Genomic DNA, 24,211 nt, shown 5'->3' with positions numbered 1-24,211 from the left:
TTGATTGGATCAATCGTGGTAAATGACCACAACTTTATGAAACACCATTAAAAGTCTATCAAAATATTGTAACCTTCATTTTCTACAACTATATGCTTTTCAAATTGCATTTCCTTAACCCCATACTATCCTTAACCCCGGACTATCCTTAACCCCATACTATCTTTTTTTGGATTCACACTGTCTTTCTTAACCCCATACTATCTGCTTAGCCGGGGTTAACGCCTTAACCCCGGCCTATCCCACAGCTCACGAATATTGATGATTTTACCATACAGAGCGTGATTAACGTGCAATTTCAACTTCTGTGATTGGCTAATGCTTAGCCCCACTTTTCCTTAGCCCAGTTTCGTTTCACACTGCATCTCTTAGCACCGCAATTGCGGTGCTAGCACCACAATAAGCCGGCTAACCCTGCTTTTTTGCAGGGACAGATAGTACCGTACTATTTACCGTGCTAGCCCACTTTGCTAAAACGTAGTGTGAAAACAAAGTGGGCTAAGCTTAACCCCGGGAAACCCCGGGCTAAGGCCCCACCAATTTCCCGGGGTTAAGGAAAAAAAGTACAGTGTGAAAAGCATACTAGTTGCCTACATATAAGTACATAATAAACTATGGAAAGCCACTAAAGTCAACTTATAAAATGTATGTTTGTTAAAATTTTTTTTAGATTTGAATGCATATCCATAAATTCAATGATTTCTTGACAATTTGGTGTGATCTCCTTTGTTTACAAAGGACATTTTGCAAATTTCCTGTAGAAAAATTATGACACTGATGGATTTTCAATCGTAACTCTTTGTAAGACAGGGCCCAGGCCTGCATGAGGCCACATATTGCCATCCTTGTCCTTGACCTCAGGCTGAGTCACATGTACCATGGACCTGCTACTAGGTCCATGCATGTACTAAGTCTATGGGAGAATGCTTCTACCAGCGGCCTCAAGAATTGGAAATACATGTACTGGCCTTGACTATATGTAACATCCCTGTAGATCAGGGAAAACATGTACTTGTGGATTTCCTTACCAAAATATTATTATGGTGAATTATAGGCCTAGTGTGGTATTTTGTCTTCTGTCCTATCCACAAAATAAACATGATATCGACGAAAGCAAAATAGCATTTAACCCACTACATGTAGACTGTTGGCAGAATTTCATGCATAAAATAGCCACAACACTGCAGCTTTTGCCAATACATGTAGCTCATGTATATTAACTGGGTACAAAGTATCACCAATATGGAATGAAAATGTAGACAAAGCTGGAATATATTCCATGATCCTTCATGTATCCAGCAAATAATGATGATTGGGTAAAGCATATTAAATGACATCTATATATGTACTAGAGCCAACTTGACATTGGTTCAACTCTTGTTCAAGTTCTGCAAATGTTAGCACAGTCCTTATAAGCTGTAATTTCTGTCTCCAAAAATGTACCAGTTCATTCTTCTATGTATATCCAAGTATATACTGTATCTATACAGGTTTTAAGGTCAATTATTGAACAGGATTTCATTGCGCATTTAAGATAGGATGACGCTTCACCTCTTATACACATATCTTTTTTATTATTTTGATGCTTCTTTTCTAGGATAGACTGCATCCATCTTAAGCTTTCAAATGATATTTATAGTAACATTCCATTTCTGTAAGTGAGATACAGTAAAACTTTACATAGAGCAGCTTGCCATTTTACAGCATTTTTTTTTCTTTCTCTTTTAATAGCCAAATTGCAGCTGTTTTTAGTCCTTTTGTAAAACAGCTAGAAAGCTGTGAATTTGATCCATTTGTCTATTTGGATTTTTGCTCAAGGATTAGTAAATGAAAAGGATAAAAAGTGGCTATAAATTCGATTAATTTGCAGGCTATAAATTCGATTAATTTGCACACCTTAATGCAAGGTGTCCTACTTTAGCCTGAGCCTGTCCATAAAGACTAATGGCTTATAATAGCTGCATTTCTTGTCTCCATGGTGTAGTCTTTATTGACAAGTTTGACTTGTCTAAGCCAGAATATTTGACCTCTTAGATTAAGTACCCAATCAGAGGCCCCTTATATACAACTTGTTACAATAACAAATTTGTAACAACAGTTTAAAGCTACTGAAGTCACTTGATTTGATTGACTGATAATAAACTTGCAATAAAGATTGTGTATTTCTTATTACTACAAGTCTTTAAGAACGAGGCTCAAGATTATCTCAACATGTTTTACTTGCATTAATCTGTTTGTGACTGATTATGCTATAACACACATCTTCCTTTGAACACAGAACACACACATACATATATATGTGGGCTCAGTCTTACAAGTTAAAATCTTTGGCCCGTATTCTGATAGCAGGTTTAAAGTTGTGGTTTAAGTATGGATAGCCAATTGTTGGATAAATCACTAATGGTAGAGATATCATATTTCAGCTCATTTGGCTCTCAAATCATTCATAATTGTCTAGTAAGTATAAATAGATTATTGTCTTCACCATCGATGAATCGGGAAAGAGCACAGTAAACATAAGAAACGTTCAACTTAATAAAAAAAATTGATAGTTTTGGCTTCCCATACTTAAACCACAACTTTAAACCCCGAGTTTAAGTTAAACCTGACTTCAGAATACGGGCCTTTGTAGTGGTTCTGAAATCATCAAATTAATAACATGTGTGATGAGCAGCTGATCAGTGAACCCAAAGAATTAAGTCGTAATCCTTATTCTGGATTTGTGGAAAGTGTTTAATAAAGGATCTTATCAATGGTCAACACTGACAAATGTGCTAATCAGATGCAAGGATTTCAGTAACTTATGACAAATGGTCTGTGAAATTACACTACTAGTATGTGTTTCATGAAGTGCTCCCAAGTTCACCTTAAACTGTGGTCTAAATCTGTTTTGAGTATAGCAAGCCAAATGTTATGCAAATCTCAAATAGTTCATGTTACTAGTAAATTTAGCAGCAAATTGGGTATCCAAACCATTCAACCTGTCTGTGAATGAGTTTTCTTCACCTTATAAGAATGGGAAGAGAACCCAGGCATAAAAAAACACTTCAATCATTGGCTTTCTATAATTTCAGCACAGACTAACATGTAGACCAAGGTTTACCTGTAAGTCAACAAAGAGTTCACAATGTCTCCATCACCATTCATTGGATGTGAGCATACAACATGTGCACTCGAGTTCTGACACATACAAGTACATAACTTACACTTCCTAACAGAAATGCAAGTTTGTATTACCGTACTCACTGGGCCTGAAATGGTATTATCAGGGCCTAAAATCAGGAAAAAGGCCTGGAGACTGGCTTCTCTGTTCTTTAGTCCCAACCACAGTGAAGTATTTTTCATACAAAATACATAGTAGCATAACTTTAATAAGCCTCATTCACACATTAGGGCCAGTTTCATATACCTTGTTAATTGCAATAACAGTTTAAAGCTACTGAAATCATCTAGTCTGATTGGCTGATGGTAAATTTATGCATTTGTTATTATAACAAGTCTTTATGAAATGATGCCACGGTGTGACAAAGCTCAGCAAAAAAAATCAGCAGTATTATGTGAACTAAGTCAATTGGTTATAAGACATATCTTTTATCGCAGAGCAACCCTAATACTGTTTATCTCAAAATAATCTTAAAGTTATGCAGCTTTTCCTTACAAATTGAAGGCATGAAAAATACTCATGGCATTGTACTTATCTTGTTATAATATCATATATTAAACAAGGCTTGTGGCATCATGACAAAAAGGATTGTCATGTCATGAGTTTGTCAAGCGCAGCTTCAGGACATGAAGAATGTAATGCCCAAAAGTAAAGTGATGTGTCTCATCGTATCTGAACACTATGAAAAACGTTGCTGAGCTTGTCTCACCATAGCATAACGAGGTTTAATTTAGCACAATGAACAAACTCTGTGGATACTCTCGGCCCCATAACTTCTGTCACATGACCACAAATCTTTTATAACATTGCAATAAAAATACTTATCTCTGTATCAAGACTTTTTAAAATATAAAATGCAGCCTTGGCAATAATAAACGGGGACACAAAATAGCGACCTATCTATCTAACTCAGTCAGCCAGGAGATGTGTTTACATGATAAATACTTTCTCCAGTTCATCCATGGAATAGACTTTCTTTGTCTTGGGACATATAATTCGACCGTTGTTTTCAGCAGCAAAGGTCAGGAGTGACTGTATAGGATAAGATGAAAACGAAAAGATTCTTCAAATTGGTGGTATGATTAAATGTTCATGCTAACACAACAAGAGCTAGCTTACTGTATGAATTTTAAGAACAAAAAAAAAATACATACAGCATTTCAATGCATGAGTATAAAACCGGAACTATGTACGAACTGAATCACCCCTAATTTACTTTTGAAATTGTCTCAGACCCAGCAATGGTACTTCTTGAAAACAATTATAATCACATTTGAATCTTTAAAAAAAATATATTTGTCATATTAAATATAGCATAGATATGTTCACTGTCATAAATGAGTTCCTTAAAAAAATATGGGCTTTGAAGGTCCAACAGATTAAGGTTTTCTAACAATCAACCTGAAAATCATTTTCTTAATGTATAATTAAAATCGAATAGTGTCATTAATCATGTATTTGGGTATCTTTCTACAATGATAGACATTTACAATGGCTTATTTAGGAAAAGCAGCACAAAAGGTCAATGATAAACTTGTGCTCTCTTTAAAACATGCAAGCCAGGGCAAAATACTGAAATTGCACCCTTCCAAACTATTTAGTGAATCTATGACTGCTTATCATATAAACTTCATTTTCCCTTCTCTTATTTTTTTCCCTTTTTGGACACCCCACCCTCCCCCAGTCGTGCCTGTGGTATATCACCCTCCCCCTACCCAACTGAATATTTAGACACTTATCATACCTTTTCACCATATACATAGCCATTTGGTAGCATCATAGGTGGGTTATGTTCATTCATTACTTGACCTGTGAATAGTAATTAGCAAAATAAATCATTCAATGTGATAATATCCAATCTACACATACATTTATCCTTTATAAATATGAATATCAAATACACAATGTAAATATACATCCCTTATATTTTAAAATAGGTATCATAATATTTCATTATTTTGTTTTGACACTGTATATTTTTGGAACAATGTGGTTATATTTATGACAATGTTAAACATTATTCTGACTTTGACAAAGCATACTCTTACAAGAGTTTTGTGGGGTGATCTTTAGTCTGAGTATTGATGCAATGTGTCTCTATTAGTTTTTATAGAAGAAATAATCTCATCAATTTTCATGTCCCCCTTCCCCTTCTCTTTTAGAACATCAATATTTATGTGTGTGATGATTCATTGCTTGTTCCTATCACAATACAAACAAATTCAAATATAAGGTAATGCTTTCCAACATGTTCTCTTCATAAGAAGATGTGTGATTATTTCGCTACAGGGCCTGTGAGAGGGATCCCCATTGCATTAGTCTTTCATCATTATTACCATAAACACCCCCTCCCCCTCTTTGATGATCCAATTGGAATACATTTATTGCACATCAAGTGAGTTGAATCATTACTTTTTTGGTAGTGTTTTTGTTTAATTCCCTATCTATCAGTCCCCCCAAAATTGTTTCAAATCAATTAGTTAGCCTTTTTTTTAATCTAAGAAATGTGGTCAATTTTAAAGACATTTTTGATGTAGGGATTCAAATATTTTACATAGCTGGTTGTTATAATCATATTATTTCTTTACAAACCTTTATAGATGTATCTCTGATTTTTTACTTTTATCTAAACCAACTTAAAGGAGAATGAAACTCTTGGAGCAAGTTAGCTTTTGTGAAAGCAGAAAAATCAAAGAATAAGATCAACAAAAGTTTGAGTAAAATAGGACTAGCAATAGAAGAGTTATGAGCATTTGAATGTCGAGATCACTAATGCTATGGAGATCCTCCCATTGGCAACGCAACCAAGATCTATGATATCACAGATGAACAACTCTCCCCTTTTGGACACTGAAAATATACCCCAAAACATCTCTTTTTGCTCTTTCTAATCATATGACAAACGATTCATCAATGATATAATGTTGTGAAACCTCTGTACTTGTCCTCTCATAAAGAGAACACCTCACCTTGTGATAGATTCTATAAAAGTGAGAATATAAGTGAAATAAGTACTAAAGCAATGAGGGAGTTGTACGTGTGTGACATCACATCTTGGTCGCATTGCCAATGGGAGGATCTACATGGCATTAGTGATCTCAATATTCAAATGCTCATAACTTTCTTATTATTCATTCAAACTTCCTCAACTTTCAACAATATGTTTCTTTGATTTTTCTCTTTGATATGGATTCAGCTGGTTTCAAGGGTTTCATTCTCCTTTAATGTCAGGGTAGACTTATGAATGCACAATGAGAATAGCTGCTATAAGAAGACGGAGGAGAAATGAATGGATGTAAAAATAGAATGGAATGGAAAGAACAAAAAATGAAAGGATGCCAGAAAGCATTAGATAGCCATACCTGATATTGAACAGACTAGTCTTGATTGTGCACAGTGAGCAAACGGTAAGCTCTTGGCTAATTCATTCAAGTTCTTGCTACATACAGGACAATCAGCATTCTTAGCATGGTCTGTGTAGCATTGTCTAAACAACAACGTGGTCAAGGAATAAAATAACATCTTCAAAGTCATTAAAACTCATAAAATATTAACCATGGTAACGATCTCAAAATGAAATCGAAATAAAAGAATTCAATAAAATGCCCATTGTTTATCATAGTACATAAAAAATATGTAGGCCTACCAATTTATTCTAATGGAAAAAACAATGAGAAATCATTAATTGCATTATGAAAGAGAAATATTTAGTTTAGTCAACTATAAACATTGGAAGGAAAAACAAATAGTGATATTTTGGTTGCAGATTTGACATTTCATGTTGATCAGGCAGGATTATCATAGACATTATTTTTGATCATCATTAAGGATACGGTGTTTTCATTGCTGCCAGACCAGCCTCTAGTGTCAACGTTAGTACTGGTGTTGTGTTGAACTGGAAGAGCTTATAGTTCTCCTCACGGAACTGACCAACTAGTTTTTGCCATCGTAGGTCATCAAACAATTCCTAGACATAAGGAAGAGATACAATACAACAAATGATTCATCAAATCTACTGTTTGTTGTTTTTCTTAGATGATGAAAGGATCAAGGTTGGAAAATGAAGTGGTTATTATGTTTCACATCCTTTAAAGGGATGGTCCAGGCTGAAAGTATTTATAGCTTAAAAAATATAGTAGAATTCACTGAGCAAAATGCTGAAAATTTCTTAAAAATCGGATAACAAATAACAAAGTTATTGAATTTTAAAGTTTAGTAATATTTTGTGAAAACAGTCGTCATGAATATTCATTAGGTGGACTGATGATGTCACATCCCCACTTGTTCTTTTGTATTTTATTATATGAAATTAGGTTTATTCAAAAAAATTTCTCCAAGAACTAGAAAAATTGGATTGACAACTGATTTAGTGCATTAGATATTTATTGCTGCAACTTATTTCATTATAAGGAGACATATTATTCACACAAGTATGAAATAATGAAAAAAATATGATTTTATGTAATAACATAAGAAAACAGAAAGTGGAGATGTGACATCATCAGCCCATCTAATGAATATTCATGACTTCTGTTTTCACAGAATATTGCTAAACTTTAAACTTCAATAACTTTATTATTTGTTATCTGATTTTGATGAAATTTTCGGCATTTTGCTCAGTGAATTCTACTCTATGTATTAGGATATAAATATTTTCAACCCGGACCATCCCTTTAACACAGAGAACTGTGTTGAATAAAATTTTTAAGTATTTACAAACGTGTTGGATCAAACAGCAGTAAGATTTTTCAAACAGTTAAAGTAAAATGTTACTTGTATTACAAAAAACCTCACAAAAATCTATGACCAAGGGTTCATAATACTAACTAGGAATGGGGTAATATACTGTACATACTCTATCAAGCAAATGGTCTCTATTTACTGGGTGTAAGCAAAACATTTCAAGCAAAAATGTAAGCAAACAATTTACTTTATTTCGATTTGCCATCGCCTTCCATGGAAAATTTGATACCCAAAATGTTTATCTACTAAAAGATGGTTCTCTATCAAGAGAATCAAATCAAGTTTAGCAACCAACAGATGTTATGTCATTGTTACATATTATCTTCTCCTTTTCTAAATACAAGTCTGTTATCATCTCCCCACTCTTGCCCGAAATTTCCTGATTTCAAAAATAAATGTTTGCCATCCCATAAAATGGTACAATAATTAGCTGAGCCCAAATAAGTTGGTATGTTACAGAGTTTTCCACTGATTTCCAGAGAATATGGTATCATCAAATAATAATCTTTTTCACATGAAAGGTCAAGACAAATATCCTTTTACTTCCGTACAGTTACCATAAATTTCAGTTCAATCCTTTACTGTATTGGATTAAAATGATGACTTTGACTCACTTTATATTCTGATATGTTTGGATTAGAAGGAAACGCCAGAAGAACCATTATCTTCTTAATCTGTTCACCATCAAGAGAACCAAAGTATTTTCTAGCATGCCTGACTGCCTCCACACGGAAATCACATCGGATCAATTCTATGAACTCTTGCGTACGTAGGTTGACTTCTAATGTGCTCTGGAAGAAATAGAATAGAGAATCCTGTGTTTAGTTGAAAAAATAAATGAATGAATAAATGAAGAAAATCATAACTTGGTCTCATTTGGCTTATAAATAATCCCCTTACTGAGCCCATAAATCTATCTTATCGTCTATAAAGCCTAGATACATGTAGGAAACAGGTTTAGACTCACAGTTTTATATGATTTTATTGGCCCCTAAGAGGCACTCTACGATTTTGTACAGTGTAAAGTTTGAAATAGCTGTCAAACTTATTACACATGGAATTACACAATCTAAAAAAAGACACTGTCATGAGGCTGGATTAATCATACAGTGTATGCAATTTCAGGAAGACATTAGGCCAAAGCAAATTGTACAGCGATAGCAAAGCCACTGCACAATCTCTCTGTGCTCTCTGCAGCATTCGCACAAAATCACATGATCTATATTTCTGTGTATAGGATAAAAAATAATTAATGGTTTTTATACAATCACCAAACAACCTTTACAGTACAATCTGCCCCATGTGGTCAAATAAACATAAATGCTAGTTTGGGTATCTATATCAAAAAGATTTCTAATGAATCCAATAAAATAAGCAAGTGTCTGTATGCATAAATATAAATATGCGCCAAATAATTGATTAAAAAATCTGTAATTGCTGAGAAATGATCTCTGTTGGTTCTTTTTCCAAATGCATTAATACACTGCCCAACATGTGTAAATCTGTGTTTATCATCTTCAGAATGATAATTTTTCAACTTTAGCTTTGATGATTTTGGCAAGTAACGCTAATGTGAATTCACCAAGGGGCCATTTCATAAAGCCGTTTGTAAATTATGCACTACTTTACGCGCGATTGGTGACCCTCGCTTTATTGAATGATCCGAACATAGTTGATTTGACAGAACAAGATCCACCCGTGCACAAAAAAGTTGTGGGAAGCTTTAAGAACCTTTATGAAACAAGAGTTTTTATTTAAAAGGCATCTCAAGAAATCAATGTCTGCAACTGCATGAGTTTACATGTAGCTTTGATTCTGATAATTTCCAAGTTTTACCTTTATTCTTCTTAGCTTGGTTTTGTTGTTATGACACCATTGTAAACAAGGCGCTGTTTCCCGTCTGATCAGAGATTCTTCAACTTCTTTAGAAACTAGAAACAGGTCTATATTTGTCAGATCCTGGAGGATAGGAGTAATACAACAAATTTTTGAAAATGAACTGAAAAATGGCTACATAAAACTTCCCTACATTGGTGAAAAGAAATCATGCAACAAATGTGTAATTTCCTGTAACAGAGAAAAATGTGTTTGTCATTTTTTTCAGCATGATGGTTAACTGACATATAGCAGGATCAGTGTTTTTCTATGTAACTTGTTGCGGAGGAAGAATTCAATATACAAACTATAAACACATCTAAAACTATATTTTTTGTTATCATGCCACTTTCTTGCTTTTATAGTAGGGCAGCTTAAAATGAACCTGGTAGAATAAACCTTTTTTCACTTTTCAAAGAGAAAATGATAAACAAGAATATCTCTAAATGACTAAAAGAACCTAAATATAACATGAGAGTATGTCTTCTTCTGTAATGATCAGTTGGAATTTTTTCAGGATTTTCAATCTAAGACTCAAAATCTATTCTTTGATATCACTTGTCCGTAAATCAGTTTGAGCTTATTTTTTTATTTCTCTTTTATTTCCTCTCTTCCTGATAGGCAGTGAAAGATGAAAGTGCTTTTAATTTACTACTTGCAAACAATTAAAGGTTATTTCCTTGTATGTTGCTCAGTTATGTCAGAAGAAAATGTGTAAATATGCTCAATGTACCTCAATTTGAGAATGTCTTGCTAGCTTTACAGCAGTCTCATAGTACCCCGCCCTGAGGAAGTATTCAACCAACATTCTATCTATCCTCTTCTTCTTCCATTGTGAGAGGGTGCTACCCGTTGTGGTATCATGTTCCTTTAGGTGGGCAAGTCGTTTCTTACAAGCCTGAGCGCTCTCTTCCTCCAGTGCTATTGCCTCTGCAGCCTGGAAATAAATGTGACAATCAATGTCAGCGGTTAACATGATACATGGGTCCTTTTATAATCAAATGTCAAAATTTGTGAAAGAGACATATATCTTTTGGCATATGTAGCTTCATATCTATGCATATTTTCTATGTACAATACTTCATCGAGGTAATAAACAGTCTGTGCAGCCAACCTACTTAAATGCATATCTTTTAAAACTTTAAAGGTCAAGTCCACCCTATAAAAATGGTGATTTGAGTCAATAGAGAAAAATCAAACAAGCATAATTTCATCAAAATCGAATGTGAAATAAGAAAGTTATAAATGACATTTAAAAGTTTCGCTTATTTTTCACAAACAGTTATATGCACAACTCAATGACATGCAAATGAGAGAGTCAATGATGTCCCTCACTCACAATTTCTTTTGTTTATTATTGTTTAAAATATAGAATATTTAAATTTTTACAGATTTGACAATAAGGACCAACTTGACTGAACCATAAAATGTTAAGGTAATGGTAATTCCATGTGTTCAGGGAGGAATTAAACTTTGTTTCAAGAACAATGGTGAGAAAATGGGAATAAATCATATTTCATATAATGAAATAAAAAAGAAACAGTGAGTGAGTGATGTCATCAGTCCCATCATTTGCCTACCAAACAGGATGTGCATATAACTGTTTTGTGAAATTAAGTGAAACTTCAAAATGTCATAACTTTCTTATTTTACAACCGATTTTGATGAAATTTTCAGTTTTATACTCACTGAAGTTTTCTCTTTTTATTCAAGTCAACTCTTTGTTGGGGTGGACTTGTCCTTTAACAATTGATTGCATTGAAAACAATGTAGAATCATTCATGAAAATCAATCACTGAGATTTTTGAGGTACAGCGCCTTGGCAATTATTTTGCTTACAAGTTTATGATTGGTGTAAACAGTTTCATTGGAATAGTATACAATCATTCCTCTAGAATTGTTTTTTGTGTGTGTGTGTGCAGGCACCCTATGCATTGGTGAAATCAAGAAACAAACCTGTTCGTGTAAAAAAAAATCAAGAAAATCCCCAAACTTCCCAGTGGGTGAAAATTTCTGAAATTTTCCCTGGATATTTCCCTAAGTTTTTGCAAGGTTTTCAGCCCTTTGCAAGTCTATACTCTAGGGTTGTACAGGGCTAGAAACCTTGGCTAGAGATATATGGAGTTGTCCCCCCCCCCCCCCCCCCCGCCCCACTTGAATAAGGTGTCGTTTTGTGCCAGTGCCCTTGACCTGATAGTTCTAAATGAATGGACAAAACTATGAGATTTCTTTACCTTTCTCTTTAGTACGGTCAGCTTGTCCACAACTGAATCAAGAAGGGTTACTACAGACCCCACAGTAGGTTCCTTCCCATCTAGACATTTCTCCAAGTCATTAGTAACCTGTATCAGGAATATAAACGGACATGAAAAATAAGATGTTTATCACATTATTCAAATTAGCAATATTTTCTTTTAAAGGACATAATAATATGTCCATTTATATAGCAAAGTTATTATGTGCATATACTCAACTGCGCTTTGATACTTGGTATCATATCATTACCCCAGTTGTAGCTGAGCCGCCATATTAATAGGCGCTAAAGCGTTCACCCAAAGTTGATGTAAGAAACTAAGAATTTTTTTTTTTCCAGAACATCATCTTTGAGCTCTTATAAATAGGTTTCACAAAGAAAAGTTGCAAAAAAACAATTTTTCCTTAGTTTTTTTCATCTTTTTAAATAACTAAATTTAGCCACAAATTAGTTAAGCAGACCAATCACCCTTTCATGAATTTCATCTCCAATTTATTATGTACACACAGTCTAAAAATGAACCAATTCGACATGACATTGTCGTGTGAAAAGTCGCATTGCGACGCTATACTCTTCTGTCGCGAAAATGGTCTCATAAGTTGTGCAAGAATTGAAAGAAAAAGTGATTAACTTTGCAGCGCTATCTTTGTCCCATCTGGAATGATCGCGCGAATCATTGACAAGGACATCATACCCTCCCCCCCTCTCCCCTCTAGTCCTATTAAGGTTAATTAAAGCAAAATAAACAAGGTTGTTTTGTCATTTCTTAACAATGTACACATTTTCTTCCAGATACATTTGGCACATTTAAAATAAATTATACACACTTTGGTTGTCACTTTATTGGTTACTCTTCGAACTTGTTTCAGATTGTTACCACAACCGGCATTTACATTAAAGGTCAAGTCCACCTCAGAAAAATATTGATTTGTATAAATGGAGAAAAATCAAACTAGCATAATGTTGAAAGTTTCATCAAAATCGGATGTAAAATAAGACAGTTATGACATTTTAAAGTTTCGCTTATTTTTCACAAAAGAGTGATATGCACAATGCAGTGACATGCAAATGAGACAATCAATGATGTCCTTCACTCACTATTTGTTTTTTACTGTTTAAATTATACAATATTTCTTCTTTTTTTTTAAAAACATATCTGACAATAAGGACCAACTTGACTGAAGTTATATACGGTAGTATTAAGCAATGCTAATTCCACAAGTTCAGGGAGGAATTAATCGTTATTTCAAATGACAATGAGAAAATTAGAATAGTTCAATAAAATACAAACGAAATAGTAAGTAGATGACATCATCAGTCTCATCATTTGCATACTGACCAGGATGTGCATATAACTATTTTGTGAAATTAAGCAAAACTTTAAAATGTCATAACTTTCTTATTTTACATCCGATTTTGATGAAATTTTCAGTGTTAGGCATGTTGGATTTTTCTCTTTTTATTCAAATCAACTTTGTGCTGGGGTTGACTTGTCCTTTAAGTAAGGTCTACCTTGTAACAGGTAACACTACCCTACTTGTTGATGACTGTCATATTGCAGCCCTTTTAGTAGAATTTCAAATCATTTATCATTAAATCATTCAAGGATTTGATGAAGGCTTTTTTTTTTCTTCAACTATTAAAATACTTCAGATTCAAACAACGCAAGTATAAGCTTCATTTTTACTTACATGTACATGCTTTTTTAAATTGATCTACATGTACATGTATCTCTCTTGATTGATGGACTTGAAGTCTTACCTGCATAACATGTGCTACTTCTCTATCAATGACCTTCTGACAGTTCCTGAAATTCTTGTTCAGGTTCTCATAAGGAACCTGTTAAGGATTGAACATAGATTAATGGAATAAGTAGAATTTATACAAACATGAAACATTGCACAACTTGCTTTCTTGAGAAACATCTAGCGCAGACTCCCCTTGGCACTTTAAATTTTTTTTTTCACCTCTGTAGGCCATCCCTCATTGTTTTGAAATCACCCGAGCAGCTGACTTGGGGCACCTTACCATATGGTAAGATGCCATAAGTCTGTGCATTGCCCCTTGTCTGGGCATATGCCTATCTTCGTGATTCTAATAAAAGAAGATCTATACGCTACTTTATACCTGCAATTCATAAAGATATTCATTAAAACATCTGACTCAAAATTCAAGCATTTCATGTAACTAACAGCCTCAAAATGCGGTTCCATGACATTTGCTCTACCAGGTACTATGAATTTTACATACTAATTGAATGATATAACTCAACCTTAAATTTGAGTCATTTGACACTGTAATATACCTTAAACCAAAGTACCTAACCGTAATATAAAACCCTATTAGCAAAAAATGCTAACCCTCATCTTACATCTTCTTAAAGACAGAATAAAGCCTGGAGCAATTGTCGTGTCACCCAAAATGTAGCCTTTTTCATTAAAATCCCCATATGGGCATTTTCACCACAGATGGACACAGAGGCAAAAAAATAAAGTTGATATTCATGTCAAATGCTTTATGTTTTTTAATAAAACAAGACCTGAAGTTTCTGAGACAAATTTTTTTTCCGACTCTGGCAGCCATTTTTTATTTCAAAATGGCTGCCAAAGTATGGATACAAATTAGTGTTGAAAATAGTATATTGATACATATTTTGTTTTGACAGATTTTTAAAGAACAGGTTTGATCATGATGTTTTCGCCTTTGATTTAGCTTGCTATTATAACACTTTTTAAAATCCCACAGAAAGAAACACCAGTAATTCATTCATCTGATAAAAAAACATTGATGAAGTATGTGATATGGTATGTAATGTCAGTTACCGAAAACATGAACTTTTTTTTCTCATTTCCTGGAAAAGAGGATATATTATATGAAACTTGGTAGATTTCCTCTCTAGGTAACACCCCTCCCTTCTTCACCAAAATGTAAGATTACCAATTAACAATGAAGCAATAGGGTACCATTAAATATATGTAATGTCAGTTACCAAGTGGAAAATGTAATGTCAGTTACCGAGATGTAATGTCAGTTACCATGATAAACGTTGGTTACCAATATTGAAATGCAAATATGTGGTCAATTTTATGGTGAAGAAATATTGTATACTTGTTATTTAACCCTAAGAAGACTGGGGGGGGGGCTGATTCAGCCCCCCCCCTCGACATTTTTCGCGATAAATCCACTGCTCGAATGTTTTTGACCGCGTCGCTAGCTGACTTTTTACCTTCAAGTCTCGAGCAACTTTTGAGACCAAAATTGTGACCCCTGGGTACACGGTTCCGAAATTACGCAACATTTTGTAAGTGCATGCAGACCCAAAATTACTCAAAAACGTGAATTTGTGTACAAATCCAATGCAAATACCGTAGTGTTTTCAGCCAAAATTCATAAAATGTATCATTATTTTTCCTTTTACTGCTAAAATCAATTAATTTTATCTTGTATAGGGCCAAAATAAAGTCCCTGACAATTTCCATTGAAAAAACAATAAAAAACAAAAAGTCCAAAAAACAAAGAAATACATAAGAAATTTAGAAAACAATAGAATACATAAGAAAATAAATGTGATGTTGAAATTTTTGAAAAATAAATTTGATCAGATGCCTATCTAGAGTATGTGAAACAAAAATTAGCATTTTAGGGTCATTATTTTATTAATTACCGGTAGATCAAACTTATGATTTTACGCATAAATTAGCATAATTAATCAGCAATGAGATTTTCTGCAGAATTTGATTTTATAGTTTTGTAGGTATTGCCATGGGTAATGCGCGTGCCAATTTTTCGTTGCGATCGCGCGATCGACGGCCGAGATCATAAAGGGGGGCTGAATCAGTTGCATTCCCATCGTGCAAAAAAAAATTACTATGAAATTGTTTTGTACATGCACTTTACCAAGTACCTAATTGTTTGTATCAGACAATTTTTTGTTTGGTTTTCGGGGGGGGGGGGGTAGGGGGTACTTTTCCCAACCTATTGCATAAATCTGCAACATATTTTTAGCTTAACATTGTGATGAAGGGGATTTCCAGGGTCCCTTTTTTAGTTTCTAGGATTCTTTTGAGCATTGCCTTGCTAAAAGTAAATTCCTGGATTTTATACCTGTTAGTAGTGTGGATGTGTGATACAATTTTGTTTTTGGTTTACAAGTATAGATGAAAAGTGAAATTTGACAGTTCTGATCAATGTTGCATGGATCTACTAAAACTGTGAATTTTTTTCTAATTTACAAATAGTTCAGTTTCAGTTTAGAAGCTGGAGTTTATTTTTTGTTGACAGCTTATAAAAGAAATTAGCAAAGAAAATGATTAAAGAAATTATGAAGAGAATTGAAATCCGACAGATATGAACAAGCATTGCTTGCACTGACCAGAATAGAAATCACTAAAACTACATGGCTGCATGAAATTTGGGGGAGGGGTACATGTAGCCTAGGGGAGGATACCCTTATTCATTTTGCCTTTTTTGAGGGGAGGGGGAGGTTGGAGAAGGAAAAGGTTTAAAAAGTCAATATAAAACTGATGAATATATTATGGGTGTATAGTCAGAAAAATCCATGTGTACAGTCAATGCAATATTAAATTACTATAGGAAAACATGTAGCTTCTATGACCCCACCCTCCCCCCCCCCCCCGGGTAAGTAAAACATACATTTCTTATCTTTTGATAATTAAAAATGTGAAGTATTATGAAACTCTTATGATTTTAAAAAGCCTTACATATAAGTACCAAGAAAATTATGCCTTTGAAAATCATATAGCACTGGATAATGTTAATGTATATTGTCAGTTACCGACAAGTAATTATAAAAATGTTCAAATCAAGAAAGGAATTAAGAAAAAGAAAAAGTTTTTTCATTGCAATGTTCCTAAAAACTCGGGTATACTTCCACATCAAGCTCACTTTCATGTGAAGCCCTGCACAGAAGATACAATGCAATGATTCCACACATTTGACTTCCATGTGTTATCTCTATGGCAAATTAAGTGTAATGTCAGTTACCGTAATGTCAGTTACCAGCATGGTTGTGGAAAAATTATCATAGTCCCCAAAAGACAAAAACGAATTGTTTAATATTTTGACACATCTTAACCTAGTAACGGAGGAATATTTACATATTCAAATTATTTCTCTATCTACTCAGGGACATGAGATATTTCAATTTTAATGAACACCCTGAAATTGCATGTCCTTTTGCGTAATGTCAGTTACCGACACATTTTTGCTTGCTGATGCATAAAAAAATGTGGTTACATAGGAAAACTTAGTATCAGAGTATACAGCAAGGTTCACTTTATTAACTCTATCAAAAGCAAGCTCCCATCATTTGTTGTTTTAGAGATACACACGATGGAAGGTGTGAAAACATTGTGCCGTGTAATGTCAGTTACCGTGAAAATGCCCATATTGTGTGTAAGGTGATGGGTATGTAGATGTTCATGGGGCACCATTTTTTTGTTCAATCTAAAAATTACTGGCTGCATTTTTTTCCCCAAGAAAATCATATGACCTGGTCTAACCAAGGAGCAAGCTCCTTGGTCTAACGTTAGATTTCTTTCATATTTTTATGAGATTTTCACATTTTTTACCTCACATATTTCAAGAAACTGGGAAGCTGATTACCGGTATATTTTTAAGATGTTTATTTTCATCGACAAGGACATCTAACGCTTTGAACCCTTTTGAGATAGCCTCAGCTGCAAAGTCAAACTGTACATCCAAAGTCTTAGTATACCCAGTCGGACAATCATTTTAAACACCCATTTGAAAAAAAATATCAAGCAAAGTTTGAAGGCCAAAGGCTTCTTTGCTTCACCTATGGGTGCATTGAATTCTAAGTTGTACATGAAATCACATACACACTGCACTCACATCGATGGTGGTCAAACTTGATTGAGACCTACATGTATCCTAAAGGGGTAAAACACACATAAAATTATCATATGAATTTGATTAACACTTAACGTTAGGACTAGTCACTACCAAACATTAGATCTATAAATGACCTTCATTCCAAATTTATTTGATAAAATGCAGTTAAATCACAAGATTTCCACAGCTCGATGATGGTTACTTTTCTTGCTGTTCGACTTTGCGAACAGCAATTTTTTGTCTAAAGAGGGCGCAATATTTTTATATATCTAAATTTTTCGGTTTGCAGATATGGGGCCCGCAGCCATTAACTGTTCTAGATCTAACTTAATCTACTCTTACCTAAGCCTAAGTTAGGCTTGCCTTAGCCTTTTTTGCCCTTGGCCTTACCTTAGCCTTGAGTTAGTCTAGCAATATTGTGGACATGAGAGGAAAACTGAAAAATGTTATACCCAGTTGTTGTGTGTCCGCACAGGTTGTGTGTCCGGTCGATCAATTTTGAAACTCATTTGGAAAAATTTACAAGAGAAGTTTTTAAAGAAATTTTTAGTACAAAATGTTAGGAAATATTATAGAGAACAAAATAGAAGATGATTAGATCTACAACTATTGAATTCATATTTTTAGTGTAATCCAAAGACAAAAAATAAGGCTTCAAAAGTGTCCAGACACCCAACCCCCCCATCCTACAACTAACAGACTAGTACCGGTATTAACGTTAGGCTATCAATATTTGTGGCAAAGCCAAAACAAAGACAGAAAATAAATCTGAACTTGTCACTGAGACAAGTTAGGTGATACGCAATCAGCGCCATACAGACGCAGATACGATGGATGATTAACTATGCAGTTGACTTTTAAACTTGGACTGGTAGGTTGTTCCCAAATATGATTATTATTGACTAGACCATTTCCGACACTATACTTTTTCAAGGTCATCTTCACCACTAAATTGATATTTGAAAGTGTGAAAAATAACCCTAATTTGGTTAGTGAAGATGACGTCATACGATCTTGGTTTTATTACAAGAAATGATTGTTTAGTCATGATCTATCCGCATACAAAATGTAGACGAATTTGGACCAGTAGTTGCACTCTTCATACAAAAAACGATATCTGAACTTTGACCCTCATTTTCATGGCAAAAATGGCCTCATATAATATTGAGGTTATTTCGACATATAATTGTGGGATCACGTTTTGGATGCCTACAAAATTCTGGCTCATTCAGACTAATGGTTTGTGAAATACATGTAGAAAACAATGCGATACTAGTATTTGAATTTTGATACTCATTTCCATACCCAGGAAGGCCTTATATGAACTTGATGAAATTATGAGATATGATTGTCTGGTTATGTTCTATATCCGTGCAAATTTTGGGCTCATTTGGACATATGGATTCTAAGACACAAAACAAAGGGAGATCTGAAATTTGACCATCATCTGCATACCCAAGATGGCCTTAGTATAGTATACTGTACCCAGTTGTTGTGTGTCCGGACAGGTTGTGCGTCCAGACGATCAATTTTAGAAAGTAATTTGGAAAAATTTACAAGGGAAGTTTTACAAATTTTTAGTACAAAATGTCAGGAAATACTATAGAGAACAAAATAGAAGATGATTACAACTATTGAATTCGTATTTTTAGTGTAATCCAAAGACAAAAAAGAAGGCTTCAAAAATATAAAGTGTCCGGACACCCGACCCCCTATCCTACTCTAATTCATTAGCCACGTCAAGTCTAGAGATGAGACTACTACAGAAGGAAGAGTTTGTCCTTTGAATGTCACACGTCAACTTTGAATTTGATTGGGGATAGTTTGTATTTTTGTGAATTTTTAAAGATAATAATAAACATAATTTTTAAGAGACTCAGCGAAATAACGACCAATTCACGATATTTTAAACTAAAATATACATTAAATATTAGCCAGATGAAAAACGAAAGAATTTGTTTTAGCAATTTAAGGATTTTTTTTTGGACCCGCCACCACCGGGAATCAAACCCGGGGCCTCAGGGTTGGCAGGCAGATAGCTCGACCACTACTACTACAAAATATTCCCATAGACTTAACACGTAAAGCTCAAAATCTGTCATGGTTCATTTCACAATGCTGACTTTCAATTGAAAATTTCGGCACAATCATGACATCTAATGAAAATATGGAGACCACACCTCCGAAAGTGCATAGTCTCAGCTACAACATTTTCAAATTTGGAAAAATTAGGAGCAAGGATTACCGAGATACAGCTCAAAGAACATTGTCATGTAGATTCATGTTTAGAAAAATGTTCACTTTCCAAAGACTTACGGGTAACACGCAATTTATAGTGAAAATTTGGACACTTGGCCTTTAATCGAAAATTTGACCATGAACTCATGAAGACGTCCTCTAAACAAAAATCTGACAGGGGTATTTCGAAAAGAGAATTGACTGAGCTATAACATATCAAAATTTGGGAGAGAATCGACCAACAATAAGCGAGATAACCGCAAATGAATTTGAAATTCATGACGTCAAAATTTAAAAATACATTTTTTTAGATAAGATATGACGTCACAATGTCCGATCAGCCCAAATGATGCATGAATTCATATCTACAACTCATAGGCTTTCAGAATATGTAATAAAATTTGGGAGTATCCAGGCGTTCTGAGGAGCTATGCCTATGGCGGATTTAAGATTTTGTTTATTATTCGCCATAGACGCACGCGCGGATTTCACACTTTGACATGCGCCTGTGACATAATGGAGTCACTTTAAGTTGCAAATTTTTGCAACTTGTTAAAGAAAAGTATGGTCAGTTCCCCCATGTCTGCGCGGTCTCCCAAGTCTGCGCACCCGCGTATCTGCGCGATTCTAGTAGTAGTAAAAGAAGATACGCAACGAGCACGAACTTTACACATGCAATACATAGACAGGTATTCATAAAGAAATCCGACTCAAAATGGTGAAAAAATAATGAATTCAGGGCATTTCATGTGACGGCCTCAAAATACAGCCTTTCTCATCAAAATCTCCAAATCGTGTGCAAAGTGAATGAGTGCGCAGACATGGGGTACCATTTTTTTTTTCAATCTGAAAATGACTGCCCAAGGTTTTTTCAAGAAAATCCTATATTCTCTTTCATTTTTAATGAGAAATTTGGTATACTTAACGGTACTCTCAATAATATAAGGAACATTATTATCCAAAAGATTTTGTGAAATAAGAAGAAATTCATGTTAAATCTTAACTCAAATTGTTAGGTGCGCAGACTTAGGGCCCACCATCATACCAGGATTCCAAAAATGTAAGAATAACAAGGTTTCTGCGTTCCGTACGCACTACGAGCGCACAAAACGCACGCGCAGACATTTTCAAAATGTTCAAAATTGTCTGAAATGTACTCTCGTTTGATCAAAGTTGAATTTTGAGCATTTTTAAATTTAGACGCGCGAGTCGTGATGCACACGCGGTCATGAATGCAACTCGGCGGTAGATATTAACCTGAAGTTAATGTCTACCAAAAGAATTTTGAAAATGACGTTTAGTTAGGAAGATATGGTCAATTACATGACTCAAGAGTCAAGGTGAAAAACACAAAATGGCGCCTACGTGACGTCATACATGTCATACATACTGATTATCATGAAAAGCTTGACACCGATTCTTCTGATGAATGTCATTGATCATGGAAATTTTCATGTTAAATAATTGAATGATGAAAACTTAAAGAAAAACAGGAAGAAAGAATAAAATATTATATTTATAAAGAAATAAAAGATTCTAACAATCACAAGACTCGAGTCAAGAGGTGATACGCTGCATGATGATGACGTATCAGTTTATCACCTAAAAAAGAAAGGTTTCAAAATTGTAGATTGCTAACATTAGACACCCAACCCTAATGCCACGGTGTTTATGAGACTTGAGAGAGTCAGGTCAGACTCCAAAAAATCAATCGTGTCACCATCAAATCATTCAGTCTAGTCAGACGAGTGTTTACAATTTTTGCTGCCGATGAAAATCCAGGCAGAAGCATTCACTCACTCAGTATTTTCACCTCAAAATACCTTGAAAGTTATCGTTATAAATTACAGAAACTATAAGCATGCTATTGATATAATTTAAAGCAGTTAATTATAGCTATACACAGACATAAAGAGTTATTCTACCTTCAATGTCGCGTGTTCCAAGGTGCAAATGTCAGCCATTTTCTCGAATTCTAGTACCGGTTCGATATCCTCCAGTAGCCCGGATCGATCGGCTACTAATACTAGCTAGCGCTGATTCGGTACCGGTACCGTACGTACCGGTATGGCCGGAGGCCTTGGTTCCAGCACGGCAGACAAAGGGGCGGGAGGTAACTTTTCCCCAATTGACCATTCGTGTTTTCTCGGGGGAAGGGAGGCCCGGGGGAATTGACCGGTAAACGGAGCCTTTATTGTCCATGTATGGATATTGAAAACTATGAATTTTAAAGTAATAATGTTCAGTGTCTTAAAACATCAGTGTATGACATCTGCTTTGTGTTTTTTATCTTTCTTTTTCGCCTCCTTCCTTCTTTCCTCCTTTCCTCCTAGCTGTCATTCATTTCTTTCTCCTTTTCTCTTCCTTTCATTCCCTTCCTTCTTGCCTTCTTTAATCTTCTTTCCCCCTTTTTATTCCTTCATGATTAGCCTTTTTCTGGGGGAGAATGTTGTCGCCTCACCTGAAATTACAGGGGTGCCTCCAGCCCCCCCCCCCCCCCTGTAACCTGTGATTGTTAAAACCTTACCTTTATCAAGCATAGATGCAGTCTTTCAGTGTCATTAATTTGATGATATACAGTTGTGCAGTGTGCTCAAAGGTTAGTGGACCCCACAACAACATGCACTAATTCATGCTGAGTGCTTGCAAACACCACCACAATATAATTTATGGTGAGCCCAGAGAAACAAACTTTATATAACATTTTATCACCTGACTTCACAATCAAATATCTAAAACATGGCAGAACTCGGAACACTTTGGATACATTCATTTTCTGTTAAGGTTCACTATAAATTTGAGCACCACTGTAGTTTTTTTTTTAACATATAGTATTAAAGGGATGGTCCGAGATGAAAATATTTATATCTAAATAAATAGAGTAAAATTCACAGAGCAAAGTGCTGAAAATTTCATCAAAATCGGATAACAAATAACAAAGTTATTGAGTTTTAAGAATTTGGATTATTCAATACATATACGGTACAAGCATGTAGGGTGGACATATTTATACACCTTTTTTTTTTGGTCAAAGATTTTGGGGGGCTTGAGCGATTTTTTTGTTGCTTTTTTGGGGGGTTCAGTCTCCAAAGTCTCTTCTTAGAACCGCACCTGACAATATTGTATTATTCGGCCAAATGGCCATCATGCAGACTATTGCATTATAAAAACATTATACCTACTGTTGTTGTACAATGCCTATATATAAATAGCTTGTTGTACGTGAGCAAATGGGAGGCTGAATGTCAAACCATTGCACACGTACCTTCCATAATAACTGTCCGTAATGTACAGATGCAATACGCATAGGGCTAACTGGCTAAATGCACATTGCTGCTGCAGATCAGATGCACGTTCGAGGGGCTTTGCTTTTTGCTTTCAATAATTCTTTATTTTCATAGTTCAACATAGGAAAATAATTGTTTGTATTTTCGCTCATTTCCGAGGCATTGTACATACTAGTATTCTTATTCAGCCAATGGCAAAAAAAACCACTCTATTCAACTCGGCTATGCCTCAGTGCATAGAGCATCTTTCTTTCACCTGACAAATCTCGCACCATCGCACTTATGCATATTAGCATATTGTATATTGATCTCCTTTTTATAGTTTGTGATTTACAAAAGACTGATCCGCTTTTTAAAGAACAAGTCCACCCCAACAAAACCTCCCTGAATATGTGGAAATAGCATTGTTTATTACTATATGGTTCAGTCAAGTTGGTCCTTATTTGGTGATTTCAAGTACGGTGTTCAGTGTTGGTGTTGAGAGTGTAAAAAGGCCGCTGAACCGAGCTCCAACACCGAGCTGGGTTCAGAGGAACGATACTGATTGCGTTGTCGATAGCACATGACGTCACGCCTCTGCGCTGCTAAATCATCTCAACTTCACGCGAGAAGTCTCGACGACAAAAATGAAATCGGAGAGAAATGCATTAAATTCTCATCGTACAGAATAAAAATGCTTTCATTAATTCAAGAATTCGAAAGAGTGAACATTATTCTTCGTCAAAATATATAAAGCTCTAATGATTTGTACTCATCTCAACTGTAAAAGCTAATTTT

General features: G+C 34.8%; 1 protein-coding gene across 1 annotated transcript; it reads right to left on the bottom strand.

Annotated features, from left to right (window-relative positions):
* Positions 1–1,552: 1,552 nt before the first annotated feature.
* Positions 1,553–22,508, bottom strand: LOC129273498 (E3 ubiquitin-protein transferase MAEA-like). The gene is made up of 10 exons (XM_064107670.1): positions 22,073–22,508; positions 13,797–13,874; positions 12,016–12,123; positions 10,515–10,718; positions 9,743–9,865; positions 8,521–8,697; positions 6,997–7,130; positions 6,526–6,650; positions 4,908–4,972; positions 1,553–4,195 (listed from the first exon to the last, which is right to left on the bottom strand). Exons 1-10 carry the CDS (start codon positions 22,109–22,111, stop codon positions 4,094–4,096), a joined length of 1,155 nt encoding a protein of 384 aa, XP_063963740.1. The 5' UTR covers positions 22,112–22,508; the 3' UTR covers positions 1,553–4,093.
* Positions 22,509–24,211: the final 1,703 nt, after the last annotated feature.

This window comes from Lytechinus pictus, chromosome 12, assembly GCF_037042905.1.
Source record: "Lytechinus pictus isolate F3 Inbred chromosome 12, Lp3.0, whole genome shotgun sequence".
Classification (NCBI taxonomy): Eukaryota; Metazoa; Echinodermata; class Echinoidea; order Temnopleuroida; family Toxopneustidae; genus Lytechinus; species Lytechinus pictus.
This window is presented reverse-complemented; position numbering and strand designations above follow the sequence as displayed.

Coding starts and splice junctions, on each gene's coding strand:
- LOC129273498 (XM_064107670.1), bottom strand. CDS start 22,111: ATGGCTGACATTTGCACCTTGGAACACGCGACATTGAAG. Junction 13,875..22,072: donor TGGAACACGCGACATTGAAG/GTAGAATAACTC, acceptor AATCCTTAACAG/GTTCCTTATGAGAACCTGAA. Junction 12,124..13,796: donor AAGTAGCACATGTTATGCAG/GTAAGACTTCAA, acceptor TTCCTGATACAG/GTTACTAATGACTTGGAGAA.